We start from the raw sequence: 19,346 nt of genomic DNA on the forward strand, positions 1-19,346 counted from the left end.
CAGTTAGTAAAATACAACTATATTTAAATGAATGTAAAATCTCAGACTGAAATTAATTTTGAAGTACCATGCATGCATCTTCCTTACTATCATCTGCTTAGATTGAGGCAATATAGTTCAATACAAGTGTTCAGAAATACTTCTGTTAGATCCATAGGGAAGGAACAATACTATTGACACTTTGCCATTCCTTTGTCATTATTAATAAGCAGTTTTCTTTTCTTCCAGCTGAATTCAGATGTCAGCCAGGACGTTTTCAGTGTGGAACTGGACTTTGTGCCCTTCCAGCCTTCATCTGTGATGGAGAGAATGATTGTGGGGACAATTCTGATGAACTGAACTGTGGTAAGTGTTTATTTGTAGTATAGCTGTGCTACACTGTTGTAAATGCTGTGATTTGCATTCTGCAAAGAAAGTGATTTTGTATTTGACTTTTTTTAATCTTTCAATCTTCAACTTTTTAATCTTTTTAAGTCGATATTTTTATTCTTTTAACTTCCAGACACGCATGTGTGTCTGTCAGGTCAGTTCAAGTGCACAAAGAGTCAGAAATGCATTCCGATAAACCTGAGATGCAATGGACAGGATGATTGTGGTGATGAAGAAGATGAAAGAGATTGTCGTAAGTAATGTTTAGAGAATTTTGTTCTGATTTATGTAGCTGATTTTAAACAACAAGATGAAAAAAAAAGAATGTAAAATAATGTAAATGTCCTCCCTGTAAAATAATTTCAGGAGCATGCAAAGCTGCAAATTCACTGGATTGTTTGATATACAATGTTTTATCTACAGGAGAACAGAATAAAATGCCATTTATTAACTTCATTTTTTAAAGTTATTACAAAAAAAGGAGTGTGTAAACAAATTAATTTCAAGCATTTAATTGTGTTTCTGGCTTAGGCTGAAACATCAATTTTACTCTTAACCACCTTACAAATGACTTATCTTCTTGAGGCTTTCATCTTCCTTGTCTTGTGGCAGCATATTTCAAAAACAAACAAACAAACAAACAAAAAAAAACACAAACACATCTCTGCTTATTTTATTAAAAATGATGTGGACCTATAGTTTCTTCTCTGTATTTTTTTATTGATATCGTTTTCAGCGTTTTCAATTCCCCCTTCTGCAGGAACTTCATAAATTTACCTAAGCAGCTTGATTGCCATTTACACAGATATTATACATCTTACTTTGTGGTAAATCCAGTTTTGCTCCATATTTCACAGAGGTGATTAAAGAAAATATTTTCAATTAGACTTGAAATGTATTAATAGTTTGTATTTTAGATCATTCTAAAGATTCATTAAGATGATGATGCTGCGCCTTGAAATATCTTTCATTCTGTTTATTATTCAGATTTACAGCTGTTCTAACTTCAGTCCTATTTTCTGAATTAGCTGTCTCAGAAGTTGCATTTATACAAAGAAAACTCCTCCAAGAAAAGAGATGCTAAGAATACAAAGACTTTGTTAATTATCATGTTTGATGTCCATCTTCTAAATAGCAGAGCTCAAGCTTCTGACAGACAGTATTATACCCTTATTTGCCTGTTACATTTCTTTAAAAATCAGATCATTAGGGTCAGGTAAACACCTGCAGAAGATAGGCAAAATTGCTTTTTCCAGTATAAAAATGACAGATAGCATATAGAAGGTTCCCTTACAACTGTAAGTTGTACTAGACAGAAATAAAAATGAAATCAGAGCAACAGAGCCTACAGCACAGTGTTGTTCATGGGATGTGGGAGGTATATGAACAGGATCAACAATGACAGAGTTGAAAACTTGGGGTGTTTTCAACTAGAGTGAGATAGGATCATCTGCTGTGATATGAAGTAAGAGTGTTCTGAAGCTGTCAACTGCCAAGGCACAGCGTAGGATGGAAGGTGGAAGGGTTCATTACACACATTTTTCATTTCTGTTTGTCTTGCTTAGCACCTTACTAACACATTCCTAAGGGTTGGAACTCGATGATCCTTGTGGTCTCTTCCAACCCAAGCCATTCTAGGCATTATGAGCTTCTCTCTTAAGAAAGATAAAATTCTACCTTATATTCTAATAAAATCTATTTTTGTCAGATTTTAAAATCATGCGTAAAACTATTTTACCTTCATTTTTTTTGCTATGAACAATATAAACCAAATGTTTTTTTATAGAAATTACTAAAATAATGCCAGAGATGCCTGATTTTTTTGAAGGTTTTTTTTACCCTTTACTTTTCTTACAAAGCAAATGTTTTGAATGTGATTAGAATTGTCTAGGTTTAATTTGAACCTTCTTCCTTAAAGCGGAAAACAGTTGTTCTCCAGACCATTTCCAGTGTCAAACAACAAAGCACTGCATTTCTAAACTGTGGGTATGTGATGAAGACCCAGACTGTGCTGATGGATCGGATGAAGCTAACTGTGGTGAGTATCACTCTGGTTTAGAATATATCGCTTTTTTTTTGAATATGTGACTGTAGCTTCATGTTGTTAGAAAAAGTAGTAAAGGGAAATTATAATTTCACTTAACAAGTCTTCTTCCAATCTACGGTGGTAGCTGATATGATGGTTTTATCTGGCTCTTAGTGTTCTTGTTGGATGGTAATATATAAATAGACTTAGTTATTATAACTTTAATATAGACATTAAAATAGACTTAAATACAATTACGTTATTGACTGGAATTATGAATGAGTTTCTTATCTGGAATATCATGACATTTTCTATTTTTCTGAAAAATTATCAAGTTTTCACCAATTTATTCCACATTTTATTGCTATTGTGTTTAATAAATAGTGAAAATTTTCATAATTTCCTTTAGTCTACTATAATTTCAGTAGAGGTGCATAAACTTTATGTTCCAGACTAAGAAAGAGACACAATATAACAAAGACATTTCGTAATAAATGAACTGCCTTTGTGAAAATCCAACTCTGTTTTTATTTCAAATTTACTGGTTGATTATTATGCCTTCTGTTTTTATGTTGGAGAAAATAGGAACACTGAGTATGGGTAAATTGTTATACGCCACTCATAGCTATGCATTATTAACTAAGCATATTAAAAGAACAGGATGACTTTAATCTCATTTTAAATTTTCCCTTAATTTTAGCATTTGAGATATGTTTAAATAACCTCTTTATATTAGTAGTTTGAATGCGATTTGTTCTTCTGCTTTTTTTTTTTTAATAATTAAAGATGGTTATTTTTATGAACAAACTTCAGGAGAATTAAATTTTGAATTTACAAGTAAACTGTAATAAAGAGCTTCATGTGCTGGTGCTAATAGTAATATATCATTTATAGTTCATTTTTAAAATGCCTACCTTGCAAAACTTTGCATAAAGGGTAATTTCTTTTTTGCTTATGTGCTGTGTAGACATATATATTTTTCTTAGTAAATATTTGCTATCATGTGTTATGGGGAATACAATTTTGAGTGAACTTGCTGGAATTTTACTATATGTATTTAGTCTTCTGTGGTTTGTTTCCAACTGAGGCAATTAAAACACTTAAATAAGTGTTAATGAATTTATGGTGTTTTTCAAAGAATGTTGGATAGACCTAATGCATGCATTTTATCCAGACAATTAAAAGAAGGCATTAAATTATGGCAATCTTTATTCAGAGCTTTGATACTTTACATCAAAACACTGGTGAGGCCGCACCTCGAGTATTGTGTTCAGTTTTGGGCCCCTCACTACAGGAAAGATGTTGAGATCCTGGAGCGTGTTCAGAGAAGGGCAACAAAACTGGTGAGGGGTCTGGAGCACAAGTCTTATGAGGAGCGGCTGAGGGAGCTGGGATTGTTTAGTCTGGAGAAGAGGAGGCTCAGGGGAGACCTCATTGCACTGTACAACCTCCTGAAGGGAGGCTGTGGTGAAGAGGGATCTGGCCTCTTCTCTCAGGCAATGAGCAGGACACGGGGCAATGGCTGCAGGTTGTATCAGAGGAGGTTCAGATTGGACATAAGGAAGAACTTCTCTCAGAGAGTAGTCAGGCACTGGAATGGCCTGCCCAGGGAGGTGGTGGAGTCACCATCCCTGGCAGTGTTCAAGACGCGTCTGGATGACGTGCTGTGTGATATGGTTTAGTGCTAGTGGTGGCAGTGGTGATGAGGAGACGGTTGGACTGGATGATCTTATAGGTCGTTTCCAACCTTGTGATTCTTGTGAAAAAGGCCCTTTTGTAGGTTAGAATATGAAAAAAGCTGTGTGCAGTCTGAGAAAGTTATAATCTGCTTTAAAGGTTATATGTATTTTAGATATTTACCAGAATAATTCGTCAACTATTGTTTTTTTCCTTTTTCCTTTCATTTAATTTTAATTTTATTTTTATCCAAAAATAGCTTAATCTCTGTCAATTATAATTTAAGATAGAAACATGAAAATTAAGTAATCATAACTTCTGTATTCTATTTCTATATGAACTTCCACATTTCCGTGGAGTCTTACTGTAAGAAGAGTGGAAAACAGTTTAGTGTTTGAAGACAGCTATGACAAAATGTGGGTGTACCTTTCAGGATTCTACAATACAAAAAATAAGCTCTTTATTTATTTTGAGTTGAATATACATTTCCAAAAGATCAGAGATTTGTTATGAAACTTTCTCAAATTTTCATCTTTGTTATGTCGTAGTTCTGCTGTCTTCCTATTTTCCTGAGCTCTCATTAATCTGGAGAATGAGGTGGAAGACAAGCAAATCTAGTCTGTTAGGCATGTCAATTGTAAGCTACTGTGAGAGATCAGAATCAACCTCAAGGTAAAATAAAGCTTTCAGAATCCTCAAGTGACAAAAAAAGATCCTTAGAAATACAGAAAAAGTATTTTGTAGATGGAAAGAATTATAGTTCTTTTTATTTATTAAAAATGGAGTAAGAAGGAAGATAAATATTCAAGGGACAATTGTACATTTAGAATACACAGATTTTTTTTGCTTGCTTGTTTGCTTTTTAAGAAAGCCAAACTTTCTCCATCAGTGTACATAAATGCAAAGAGGCAATACAAAATAGATTTAGTATGCTTTATGAAGAATAAAGAAATCTTGTATGTTGTCTTCAACCCAGCAAGTAGTAGAAAAGAAGGTTCTCTGTTTTCTGTCCTTTTTTAATTAGATCTTGATACTCATTGTAGAAGGATGAATAGGATATGATCTGTGACTAGCCTTTAGGACTCATTTTGTGGGCAGTTATGTTAATTTCAGACTAGAGTTCACTAGAAATATTTTAATGCACAGGATAAGCATAGGAAGTGAAACCACCTTTGTAAAGCAACAAAAGCAAGTACAATAAGTTTTTATGTTACTGTTATTTTTATGCCTTCTATTGTTAAATGCTCTTCAAGTGCTTGCCAGTGCAATTATTTGAAATGTCATAATTGATATCCTGCTCCCCAGGGAAATTTTCACAGCCCTGGGCCTGCTGGAGTACAGGAAGTGTTTGGACAGAACGCTCAAGCAGATGGTCTGATTTTTGGGTGGTCCTGTGTGGATCCAGAGGTTGGACTCAGTGACCCTTGTGGGTCACTTCCAATTTGAAATATTCTAAAACACAAATTCTCTGAAATATCTTTGATTATCTCTGGGTTATTTTTGTCATCTTGAGAAACATCATAGGTTAAACTATTTGTTGAGGAAACTGATAATAATTGTGATGTTGGCAGAGAATTAGGAACAAAAGCAAAAGGCAGTATTTAATTACCAGATTTGTGAGTGTACAGATCCACACCAGCATTTGTCTCAATCTATTTAGTATTCAAAAGCCATACCTAAAACAAAACACAGAATCAGCTGTTTGGGCCATAGCATTAAATGTCATACCTCTAATTTCTTTCTCAGAGGTGGAGAAAGCAGGTTGACTTCAGCTAGTATTTCAGTCCCTCATTCTGTCAGATATTAGAACTTAATAAGATGTCAGGATAAGGAAGCCTGAACTGTGATGTTTTGAAATAGCCAAATGGACATGGAAATTTAGGAAACTGAAATATCATCATAGCAGAAAAGTAATTTTAAATGTCGTTGAAACTTTATATAAAGTTTTGTGGGTTTTTTTTGTTTGTTTGTTTTGTTTTAAATAAAGTGCCATTGATTTTAATTTCCTTCATTTTCTTACTACACCTTATTAGACTAAAAGAATTGTTCAGGAAAGAAACAAAGAAAGATGAAAAGAAAACACAGGCAGCTGGAGTAGTTCAGAATGTTCAGAATGCGTTTCTGAAAGGCTTTGCTTATGATACTGTTGTATAAACCAGAATATTCTCTGAGATTTTACCACATGATAAAAATTAACCTCAGTTTAGCATTGTATACTTGATGATTTTTCCTCTATGTTACCAATCTTTCAGTCTGAGACACCACCTAAGTGAAAGTATAAAGCCAAATGCAAAATTTTGTTAGGCACCCTTAGTCTTAAATTGTTACATATAAGCATAGATGTTTAGAAATATGTATTCTGTATATTTGTCAAAAATATTCTTGTAGGTTTCTGTGATCTGTTCTTTTGCAGGGCAATCATCCTGCAAAATTCAAGAAGAAGTCAGTGCAGCTTTTGAGATTTAATGCAGTAATGTTAACCTATCCAAGCTAATGTGGGCATCCTTCTGAATTTCCCTTTTTTCATTAAATTACATTTTTTACAGCATCTTTTTTATCATCATATTTATGATGTATCCGTTACGGCATGGCTGAAAAAATATTGTCTTAAAGAATGTGGCATGAGAAACAAAATGATTAATGAAAACAACTTTTCAAGTATTTAGGTTTTTTCTTCTCAAATGTGTCCTGCAATGCTGTCATGTCACTCTTCAGTAGCAGACTTTCTTTTCTATTTCACAATGATGTAAATGATGTTCGTTCTAATTGCAGACAAGAAAACTTGTGGGCCTCATGAATTCCAGTGCAAAAACAACAACTGTATTCCAGATCATTGGAGATGTGATAGCCAAAACGATTGTGGTGATAATTCTGATGAAGAAAACTGTAGTAAGTAACTTTTACCTAAATACATATTTCAATGAGTAGTCAGTTTAGCAACATGTAAGAGGATTTTCTTCTGATGAACTGTATATGTGTGGTTTGTTTCTGTATGACAAAGATGAAAAAATGTCTCATCTATGACTTTTCAATAATGTGAACTCGCAATGAATAGTGCCCAAATAAATTTACCTTTGTCCTAGAATTAACTCTCATACCTCAAACTTATTATCCAGATAAAAATCATGAAAAATATCCAATCAGAAAAGCTGCTTTTTAAGAATAGTTTTTGATTGCGATTGCAACCTCAATGCCTAATAAGTCTCTGTAATACTACTTGCAGTGTGTTAATTTAGATTGGTTCTGAGGAAGAAATGACAAACTCATAATGGTTCCCTTCATCTCATAATCATCCTCTTTATAAAATATTTCCACAGGAAAATTCCATCAGTATTTTTGAAGTGTCTTCTGTTCAGCTGGCAAACAATTTCAAATCTTCTTTTCTTTTGTTCTTTGAAATCTAAGAAATTTAATGTCTTTTATAATCTTTAATGCAAGGTCCTGACTGTATATCCTTAGGGTGTATTTGACATCTTTGAAATAATAACTTAGAATGCTCAATGAATTCTTGCACTGTCTGCCCCTTTCTCTTATTCAACACGTGGTGTCCATAGGTACTGAAGTCTGAAGGCAAGCTCGTTAGCTTTAAAGTTTAAATAGATTTGTATGCCTTTTGATCACAGTCTGTTAAAAAATGCTGTGAGTTACCGAAAGCATAAGTATCATAGTTTTCATATGCAACCACTTCGTCTAAAGGGAAGAATGTCATCTGACTTGGTAATTGCTATCAACCATGTGCTGTTAAACGTGGGCAGGAGGGTGTTGATGACACACAAAAGCTTTCTTAGCTTCATGGGAGATTTTACTTAGGAAATACATATTAGTGCTGGTGAGATTTTTTTTTTTTTGTTAAAAACAGTAAGAACTTATTTTTACAGTCATGTAAAAATCAAAGGAAAATACATTGTTTCACAATAGCAGTGTTTGTCTATGTGACTAGTTGAAAATGTTGTAAAAGAAACACCTCTCCTAAACATTACCGCTGTCTGCAATATAAGTATTACGCATCTTTCTTTGAAATGCACCATCTGTGAAGTGGGATTAATTCTTTCTTAAGTATTAGGTTGTCATGGAATAAAATTATAAAAACAAGTGTTCAAATAATGAAGGAGCAATCAGTTTGCTGTCTTTGTGTTTACTTCAGTAATTAACTTATATATTTTCGTCTTGACTATTCTCTAAACTTTCATATCAAGAAATCTGTAGCTAACTGTAGTGCATAGGATAAGTGATTTGAGAGTACCCAGGTGCAGCCTGTGCAACAAACTACAATTACTTCAATTCTGAGAATAAACCTCACAATATATAAGCATTAAACAGATCTCTGCAGAGTGATGAATTGTACTTCATGTTTACTGTTTGGTATTTGGTTTTTTTTGCTTGTCAAATACATGCTTTACTTCCTAACTTTTGAGATCCTTTATTCTACTGACTAAATTAAATACAGTATGCTGGCACAGTTGAAAATTCACTATCTCAGAAGCACTGGCATAATACATAACATCATTGAGTTGTTCAAACTAGAAGTAAAAAATTCTTGGTAGGCTGTGGCCTTTTAAAAAGTGTAACAAAACAAATATATATGAAATACCTATGAAATACCAGAGAATTTGACAAAGTGAATTATACGTTATAAGTTGTTCATGGCATGCCTGCATTTACGAGGAGTTTTTCATGTAGTTGTGTGAGAGAATGTGTTGTTTCTCAAAAATAAGAACTAATCCACTGAATTTTAGAAATAGCTCAAGTATTTCTGTTTAGGTATACAATTCCTTTGCATGTACAAACAATTATTCAGTGAAATGAACAACGGTGAAAAAGAGCATGTTTTGGAAATATGTGTGTGAAAAATTATTAGTGCTATAATACCAACAGTTGTGTCTGTTATGACTTTATATCTGGCATAGCTTCTTCAGACTTTGTTGCTCTTTAACTGTATCTGTCTTATATATATTTTGTGAATTATGTTTCCTGTTTATTTCTTCTTTGCAATTCTTATGTAATGTTTACATTGCTGAATGCAAGTGTTGTGATCCTTCAAAAAAAACCAGAAAATAACTAGAGGACTGTCATTTGAGCTCACCCCATACCCCTCCCCCCCCCTCCCCCCCCCAAAATAAGTAAGAATTATTGTCCAGAGTGGCTGTGGATGCCCCGTCACTGGAGGTGTTCAAGGTCAGGCTGGATGGGGCCCTGGACATTCTGGTCTAGTATTAAATGTGGAGGTTGGTGGTCCAGGCTAAGACGGGGTTGGAGCTTCATGATCCTTGAGGTCCCTTCAAACCCAAGCCATTCTATGATACTGGGAGGTTAAAGGGTCCGTATTGAAAGCATTAATTAAAGCAGAATGTATTTTTAACTCAGTTAATAATTATCTTTTTGGAGGGGGAATTTTCTTTAAGGGTTGTTTGGATTTTTTTATGGAAGATATTAAGCAAAGTAGTATTTTGTTTCAGGGAACTTTAAAAATGGAGAATTCCACTGTAATGACTTATTCCTGCTCAAAAGAAGACGCCAGTACTGTTGTATTGAGTGTAGTTAAAAACATATGTGCTGTAAACAGTGAAGCAAAGCAAATATTATAATGTTGCAGAAAGACATGCATTAGATGTGTGAAAATATTACTGAAGTTGCTGGATAATCTTTTCAGTGCTTTGTTGCTCTTACAAGGTATCAAGAAAACAAATTAGTTAATTTTGTCCTTGGATAGCTTTGTATTCTAAAGGTAATGAGAACTAGCCAATTACTCAGTGTCTAAGTGAACACATTTACACTAGTGTATTGAAAGGCTGAAATAGCTGTAATCTATAATGTCTCCTAACATCATCTTCAGTAGACAGATCTTGAGTGGACAGTGCTATAAATTCTCTGCATCTTTTACACTGTTTCAGGCTCAGTTGACTAGGTGCAAATAAAGCCATACAGTCATGCCCCATGTCAGTTTTCTAAGAGGTGCTAGATCTCAGTGATAAACAAAAACATGTTTAACCTGAACAAATACAGATGAAAACTACATTAGAAACTTGAAATTTATATCCTATTTTAAAAAAAAAACATTCTTCTATCTCAGTTGTGTATAATACCTCAGATACCTAATAAAATCCTTTAAATTCATGGTTTAATGAAATATCCATGCTTATTAAATAAGAAATTGAGCCACGAATATGAAATGAATTTGAATCTTTCCTGTGAGATCCCATTCTTTATGCCATTCTAGTTGACAAATATGTCATCACCACAGGTTATTTTCGGACTTGAAATTATGAAAGGAGGTCATTTTATGTGCTGTATTTCTAATAAAATTCTTTATACAAAATTGCTTAATTCAGGAAGGAGATTCAGTAGGAGTTTTTGTAAAGCAAAAGCTGAAAGATTCTGACTTCTTCTGGTTATACAGAGATCTCTAAATACTTATTCCTTTCACTAACAATGTGAGCACTGATGGAAAAGTTCTCTCCTGTGTGCATATGAAAATCACAGAGAAGTATTCCTACAGCAGAAGAAATATTTCTTGCAAACAGAGAAATGGGAAGTTAGCTCATTGTGTTCATTTTTGCAGAATCAAATCTCTGTTTATAAATAATTCATTACCAATATAGAAAAAATATTTGCTTGTATTTCGCAAATCAGAACAGAAACATGGCATATGTTTATTTGCATGTGAATTGTTTGGGTTTTTTTCCACAAATTATTTCCCTTATACAATTTATCACGTTTTGAAATTCCTCTTCCTGGCCTGTTGACAGAAAGTGAGTCACTGATTTGCTAACATTTATACAATGAGCTTTTGCTTTGAGAAAATTAGTAATCCATATAAATGTTAAACTTTGATTTGATTGAAAATAACAGTGCTGGAGAAGTGACGTAATTGGTGTAGATCTGCTTGTATTACTACTTTCCTACAACTTCAAAATGAAAATTTGTACCTACATGAAAAAACTAAATTCTTTTTTTTTTAAAAAGGCAACTTTTCAAACTGTTTTTTTTTTTTTTTTTAATGTAAGGAGGAAAAACATGAAGAAACTCAGAGATTCATCAGAAAGACTTTTTTTTTTGAAAGTTTTTTATTTCTGAATATTGGAGATTCCTAAGTTCAGCTTTACCTTAGATCTGTGTAACGTGCACATCATATGTGCACGTTGTATGATATGTTCTCATTCTGGTATTCACCAAATTCTTCTCCAGTGGATTTTTTTAATCTTGTGTTATCTTTCCTTGATCACCACATTAGGTTTTTCAAAAATATTCATGCATCTATCTTCCATTGCTTGTTTAAGGACTCTTTAGCATCATCTCATCCATTACTGCCCACTGCAATTCTCTTCATCTCTCTTCCTTTTCCATCTTCTCTCCATTGATAATTTTTTTTTGCTCTTTTTTGCCTTTTGCCTGAAATCTTCCCATCTCAAAAGATCTTTCCAGTCAATCCTTATTCTTGATGTTACATTATTTAATTAATGCAGTGTTTGCTCTAATATTAAAAGGATCTAACAGATAATCCTTAGTTGCTTTTTCAGTCCTAAAACCCTATGGCTGTCAAAGACTAAGTTACATATAGAGACATGATTAAATTCTGTTCTATTACCTCTTTTTCTGTACCTTTGCTTAAAGGTTACAAGTCCATAAGGTGTCTTTGTTTTTGTTTTTTTTCCTTTAACTTTTAGGACAGAATAAATCAGATTAATTCAGTTGAAAGGGAGGTACAGAGATCATCCAGTTCAGCCTCCTGACTACTTGAAGGCTAACCAAAGTTTAAGTCCATCACTAAGGATATTGTCTCAATGCCTTTAGACCACTGTTGGGCATGTAACATGAGCCAACTATTTAGGAAGTCTCAGTATTTTAGCACCTGTACTGTAAATTAATATTTCCTAACGTCTTGTCTGAACATCCCCTGACTGTGCATAGTTCCTGCATATCCTGACATCAGTTATTAGAGATCAGAGACCAGCACCTCCCCCTTCACTTCCCCTCTTCAGGTCGTTATTAAGGAGCAATGAGGTCTTCTCTCAGACTCCTTTCCTCAGACCACACAACCCAAGTGTTCTCATCCTCTCCTAATAGGACATGCCCTTTAGCCCTCTTGCCAGCTTTCTGTAAAAGCTCCATTTTCAAGAGGAAAGTACATAGTATTCTGTTGGGAGAATATTCCACTCTGATCCCTTGTCCAGAGTTTTTATGGTAATAAAAGCAAAAATGCAGAGCTATGCAGTGAATGAAGTAAAGGGGCTGAAACAGACAATCTCACTTTCTTAGGATTAGTTCATCGCTCCCTGCAGCCACCTTCTTCTGTTTGCTTTGCCTATATCTCAAATTAGTTTTGTCTGCTCTCCTCCTCCACCTTCTGTAGTGACTTCCAGCTTCCATGTGTTTTGGTTCTTCTCAGGGAATAGAAGGACATATCATTTAGTCACAAAATAACCCACTTAACTTCCAGTATACATTGTCTCTTGTCTGTCTGTAAGCTTCTGAGATTTTTTATCTAACATCTCTTTTCTTTTCCCTGAAATTACTTTAAAATTCCTAAAAGTCTCCTTACTTCTACTTTTTTCAATTTTCAATACTGACAGTATAGAAAAGTGAGCTTTTTTATGAATGCACTTCATCACATTCCCTTTCTCTAATAATTCTGTCAGTATGTAAGGCCAGTATTGTTGTCATGCTTCATCCTGTACTTAATTGCTGGAAAACTGAATTATTTGACTTGAAACTCCAAAGTTTCCTTCTGTGGTATTCCGTTTACCATCTCAAAACTGTTCCCCTGAGTGTGTAGCACAAGGGAACCTGTTTCTTGACACATATATATGTTACAAGCTATTTAATTGAAAGTCAAAGTTACATTTAATTCCAATTACATTGGACATTAACAGGTGCAAAACAGATTTCTAGTCTGTGGTATCTATCTCACTAAATTTTTCATAACACACATGCACTGAAATAATTAATACTTAAATATTCAGCCTCATGTAATTTTGTAAAGAAATCTGCCAAATGGAAGTATTTTCATGAACAGCTTGTAATATGCAAGTGAAATTTAGTTATAAAATATAATGAAGAAAAAATCCTACAGGGGAAAAAAAAGTTCTTAGAATTTGAGGGTTAATGTTTTTGATTTTGTAAGAGTAATTCATTGATTGACTGTTTGGGAAAATTATGTATGAGCTATTTTTATGGAAATGCTAATAAACCTAGGCTTGTTTCTCTTCTTTGTTCAGAGCCTCAAACGTGCACTTTGAAAGACTTTCTTTGTGCAAATGGAGACTGTGTTTCAGCAAGATTCTGGTGTGATGGAGACTATGACTGTGCAGATGGCTCAGATGAGGTAGGCTTCTTCCAGGGGGAAGTAGTTGAGAAAATTGCTAGGTTTAGATTCTTGAGACTAAATTTTCTACATATGACTATTTAAGGAGGAATGCAAATTTGATGCGTGTACATGCATTGTATAGATGTCTTCACTAAATTAAAATCAAACTTATTGAATTAGTTAACCTAAAAAGAGAGCAAGACTTTAAATCAAGTTTTTTTCTGTAGTCTATCTTCTTCTTTTTGGCCCTGTCAGTGATCTAGTTCTCTTCCTATCCTGTGTATATTTTGTGCTTTAGTTGGGGAAACTTTGCCTTCTGAACCAGCAGCGAATTTGTTTATGGGTTTTATTGAGAAAATGTGGACTTCAGTAGGAAAGGTGCTCTCGATATTTGTTTTGTTCTTTCTCAGTTCTATTTTGTACTTTTTGTCTCTTTTCCTTTCCTGACAGTGTTGGAGTTCATGTGCTTCCCACTTATTTAGAAGGTTCAAACCACAATCAGTTAATTGATCTTGGAAAGCTATTTTATTTTCATAAGGCACACACATTTCATAGTGTGAAGTGGTAGTGGTATGACTAACTTTTCTGATTAGCTATGTATTTAACTATGTTTATATGAAGTACTTGATCTTGAATATACACTGTTTTTATTGTAACAGAGGTACTGTGAAACAGGCTGTTCAAGAGATCAGTTCCAGTGTTCCAATGGTCAGTGCATATCAGCAAAATGGAAATGTGATGGTCATGAAGACTGCAAACTTGGGGATGATGAGAAAAATTGTGAACCAGGTATTTTTTCTTTAAACTAAATTGAGATACAGTTTGTTCTTCCAAATTTGTACCATTGTGTACTCTAAAACTCGTTTTTAAAAAGAAGCTGTGTATACAATTGTTGAGGAGAATGGTATTTAATTAGATTGAAATATAACTCAGTTTACAGAATTCTGCTCTGAAAAAAAAGAGAAGTATTTCTTAGCATGTTATGAGAGTTTCTGGAGATTTTTTTTTCATGGTGTTCATTCTGTTTTCACCTGTCCTTAAGCAGGGCTTCTCTCTAGCAAATTGTTATTGTTTCAGTTCATTGTTTATCTCCTGGAAAATGTGGTTATTTTTTGGCAAGCATTCTCTACATTAGTACAACTTACGAAGTCTATGACAAAACCCTGATTTCCACTGTGACAGAAATGTCTATCTGTATTTCAAATCATAATGATTAATATGTGTTTATTTTAATTGTAACCATGTATACTTTACAGAACCATGGTTTCACACAAGTTTAATTATAAGCACTTACATAACCCGTTTTAAGCAAGCTTATTTCTTTAATCTATTGATTCTATGAAAATGTGTGTATTTGCTATTATTACCAAGCATGAGGAAGACAAAAAAAATCATAGTGATAAAACACGTATAACCTTATACTATTACTATACACTTCACTTAGGACGAGACAATTTTGTTTCACTGAAGGCTTCGTTGTAGTTTATGAAAGATTGGAAAAGATTATCATCTGCATTTTTGCTGCTATCTTAAAGGAGATAAAGACTTGAAGCTATAAAGCAGCTTATGCATAAGTTATCGTTTTCTAATGCTGAAATATTTATTTATAAACAGCATCTCCAACCTGCTCTGCAAGTGAGTACATCTGTGCAAGTGGAGGCTGTATTTCAGCGTCTTCAAAATGTAATGGAGAGTATGACTGTGCTGATGGATCTGATGAGGTAACTGAGCAATTCATGTTGCTTTTTCTTTTATTCTCTGACATTAATTTATAACTATTTGGTTGGAATTCTTTTGTTGGAGGGCTTTTGTTGTTGTTTTTGGCATCAGTCAAACCCCTTCGGATAACTTGGCCCCATGATTTGGTTTACATGGTACTTGCATTGGGTTACATCTGTTTGCAGCATACCAACTTGTTTCCCCGGAGTCAACACCTAGGTGTCATTCTGGGGCATTTTGTTTCAGGGGCTCTTCAGCTTGGATAAGTTTGTCACATTTCATTTTTATTCATGTTGTTACTGTTCTTGTTTATTAATAATCAGTTCGCTTCTGTATTCACATAGATGGATTGTGTAACGGAATGCAAAGAAGATCAGTTTCGATGCAAAAATAAGGCCTACTGTATCCCTGTCAGATGGCTTTGTGATGGAATCCATGACTGTGTGGATGGTAGTGATGAAGAAGACTGTGTCCAAGGTTGTGTTCCTATTGATGTTCCATTCTGTGCTATCAAAGAAAGTAATACATCCAGTATTATTGGAATGCTGTTATTTAAAATGATCTTATGAGTAATAATCATTAGAATGCTATGCAATATCATGAAAAATCTTTAAATAAATAAGCATAAAATCCCAATTTTCTGTTTAGTTCCATGTACAAAATTCTACATCTAACATGAATGTGAGGCCTAAAGTCAAATTCTTTTCTACTCAGAGCACAGGACTGTACATGTAAATTGGTTTACAGAAACTCTATGCTTATGACGGAGATTCCAAATGTTACTGAGAAATACATCTGTTAGTCTAATTCCCATAGTTGCTGAAATTTCAGAAATCCTGTTCTAATATATCTTTTCCATTGTGTATTCATATATATATTTGCATGCATATAGTTATATGCATATAGTTATATGTACATAGAAATGCACAGATGTAAGCAATTATATATTATTGGAGAAATTATCCATCTCCCACCAATATTTCCCCACTAACCATGTCCCTTAGTACAACATCTAAACATTTCTTGAACACCTCCAGGGGCAGTAATTTCACCACCTCTCTGGGCAGCTCATTGTAATGCCTGACCATTCTTTCAGATCAGAAATTTTTCCTAATATCCAACCTGAAACCCCCTTGCACAACTTGAGGCTGTTTCCTCTGGTCCTAGCACTATTTCTATTAGCCCTGTCACTAAGTACATCTAGCACCTCATCACCTATAACAAAGACAGAACGTCTCTGTCGAAGAAATTTTTAAGAAATTCTAAATTTTACTCAGCTCTTTGTCAGTTTATTCCTATGGCTTATTATTCCAGGTTTTTGTTTGTTTTATTTTCTTACAAGTGGGCCTAGTTCTATGAGTTAGACATCTGGAATTACACATGTAACTGTATTGTATGCAGTAGAGTAGTAAGAAATAATAATTAGATGATGCAAGCAGTTGCAGAGCAAAAATATCCTTCCCTTATCATATCATAAATCTACTAAGCAACAACAATTTCCTTGGGGGAGGGGGGAAGAGGTTACACAGGATAATTACATTTGACTGAGAGACTAGAAATTGAAATTTGGATATGTTCAGATGCTAAAAATATCATATAACTGCTTTAAGAAGACAGATCAATGAAATTTTAACCGTTCAGGAAAAAAAGCAACAACTCTTAGTGCATTTGAAGCTACCTTTTATAATATGTAGACCACAAATCTTTAAGAACAATGAACTGTAAATAAGTAGTAACATACTTATTTAATCTGAAGTCTACATTATTCTTTGGATGGCATAATGGAGCTTCTGTGAACTGCAAATTACTTAATTCAATAAGAAGACTTGTGCCTTGTTGGTTATTGTTGTAATACTTTGCATTTCTGTCACAATAATGATTTCCCTGAGAGAAATCTATTCTATAAAAGAATTATGAAGGGCTGAGCAATCACATAAAACAAATGCCGGTTTATCTCACTGATAAGTAATTTTTTTCTTCTTTAGAAATAAAGCAAACGCAAATGGGGTTTTATTCTACAGCATTCTGAAACAATTTCCACAGTAGTTATGTGTAGCCCACTGTGCATGTTGTAATTATCACTTCTTTTTAAACCTTTATCCGACTACTATTTTTTTAATGGTGATTAAACAAACAATTATTTAAATTCATGTCTTTTGTAATTAAAAAGTACTGGAGTTGTATATATTTTTCCATGAATGATGATAATATTTCTTACAATAGGAATTAATTGTATTCAGTAACATAGTATGAGAGTTCCTCAAATTCTCTTACATAGTAGATATTTCATGCAAATTAGTGTTCTGAAAAAAAAAATTCAACCTGTTCTGAAGCATTTATAGAGGAATAAAACATCCTTTTGATTTTAGAAGAATGTGAACGTTGCTTTGAATGAATAAATAGAAAGCCACAGAAACTCTATCTTCTGTAATGGACCTGGAATAGATGTAATGCACTGAGCAAAGATGCAGTGAGAGTTTTGGTGTTATGATATAAAATTTCATTACTTCCTCTTCTGCAAGAAGTGCTTTTTTTTGTTACGTGTTTCAACCAATATGAAAGTTACTTGGGAAGAATTTTTGTATGTGTTCAAAAAGGAGTATACTTGTAGAGGTCATCTACTCTGTGCCTAAATCTAGATCTTCCCTAATAATAGGGTTCACAGTTGATGGGAATGCTACAAGAATGGCCAAGTTTCTCAGACCTCAGAAGAAACTGTTCATATCTCATAACTAAAGGACAGCAACCACTTTGTCTCTTCTGAAAACAATGCATATCTCAGAGAATGGGAGTAGAAGTAGGTAGAGCAGCAGACATTCACGTGAAACAAGCCTGGATAGACAAATCAGGAGGAATTTCCTGGCTATAACAGTTACGAAAAGAGAATGAAAGTACTGTATGATTAACTAAGATTTTGCTTCTGTGGCTCTTATATTTGAGATTTTTTCATTCAGCTGTGTGCTACATGTGCTGTTCTCTGCAGATAGTATGTATAAATGTTGCTATTAATTTTATCAAGAACTGGCTTTCATCTGTTTGTTTCTTTATTTCTGTCCTTCTCCTTTCTTCCCAGGGGGGAGTATATGTAGAGCTGATGAGTTCTTGTGCAACAATTCCCTCTGCAAACTGCATTTTTGGGTTTGTGATGGAGAAGATGACTGTGGAGATAACTCTGATGAAGTCACTGAAATGTGTGGTATGGTATTAAATTTTTGAACACTTTGTGTAGTAAAGCAAATAAGTGATTTAGAAATGACATGTAACATACATAAATACATGAAGATACATATCCAAGTTTTCCTCACTTAACCTTTCATTTTGTTTAACCTTAAGGTAAACAAGCAGGGTAATCTTTTATAAATGCTAAGTTAGTTTTATGTTACCTGGTACGTATGACAGTGAAAACTCTGCTCTGAAAAAGTGGCTTCACCTTTCTTCTTTTCAAGTTTACATTCTTTTTATCTCTATTGAAATGACAGGTTAGATTTCAAAGAAAAAGTTGCCTGTGTGTCTTTTTTAAGTTATGTCTATCTGGTAGATGAATACTTATTATTCTGAGAACAAAAGTTGTGTAACAAATGCTGTGTTATTGCTCCACGTAGTAATTACCTTACGTGATCAATACTTAATGCAGTCGAGGATCACAAAATGTTAGAAATAGTGAAGATATTTTCAGCAAAATTGCACACCCATACAAAAAAAAAAAAAAAAAAAAAAAAGAGTTCCTTTTTTTAGATTGTACGAGACTTTTCGTGTGATTTTAAATAATACAGTATTTTGTCAGACCTAGCCTATCCACCTGCTGGAGTTTAACCCTACTGTAAAACAAAGTTCTCATAGTTCTTCTCGGCTAACATCTACAATTTATTTTCGTAATGAATTCAGGAAATTTTAATGAATATACTGTTGAGATATTCTTTTACAGCTATATGCAACTTTTACAGCTATGATTAAACTTAACATTCAGTTGAACAAGTCAATGAAATCCCTAATGCAAACAGGTGATGAGCACATCCAGTTTGTTACACTTTTCCCTTGTTACTGCTATTCGTACAATTTTGGATACTTGTGAAAAAATTAGTCTTTTTGTAGGAGATGCACAGATGGGAGAAAAAAATTACTTCTGTAATGATCTGTATAGAGAATTAAATATACAGCTTCCTTTGCTTTATTTCTGACATATTTAATGATTTTCAAAAATAGTGTAATATTTCATATCACACATAATACTTTCATTCCTGAAATGAAAAA

General features: G+C 33.7%; 1 protein-coding gene across 5 annotated transcripts in view; it reads left to right on the forward strand.

The window, feature by feature from the left end:
- LRP1B (LDL receptor related protein 1B) overlaps positions 1-19,346 on the forward strand; it is a 587,100-nt gene that overhangs the window by 513,175 nt on the left and 54,579 nt on the right. For all 5 annotated transcript variants that reach the window (XM_052675647.1, XM_052675649.1, XM_052675650.1 and 2 more), the window contains 9 exons: positions 229-345; positions 503-622; positions 2,288-2,407; positions 6,845-6,961; positions 13,288-13,394; positions 14,036-14,165; positions 14,991-15,097; positions 15,440-15,572; positions 18,169-18,291. In XM_052675647.1, coding sequence (XP_052531607.1) covers positions 229-345; positions 503-622; positions 2,288-2,407; positions 6,845-6,961; positions 13,288-13,394; positions 14,036-14,165; positions 14,991-15,097; positions 15,440-15,572; positions 18,169-18,291 — 1,074 coding nt within the window. The remainder of the gene's footprint in view (positions 1-228; positions 346-502; positions 623-2,287; positions 2,408-6,844; positions 6,962-13,287; positions 13,395-14,035; positions 14,166-14,990; positions 15,098-15,439; positions 15,573-18,168; positions 18,292-19,346) is intronic.

Source organism: Tympanuchus pallidicinctus, unplaced genomic scaffold (assembly GCF_026119805.1).
Source record: "Tympanuchus pallidicinctus isolate F22 unplaced genomic scaffold, pur_lepc_1.0 scaffold15, whole genome shotgun sequence".
Classification (NCBI taxonomy): Eukaryota; Metazoa; Chordata; class Aves; order Galliformes; family Phasianidae; genus Tympanuchus; species Tympanuchus pallidicinctus.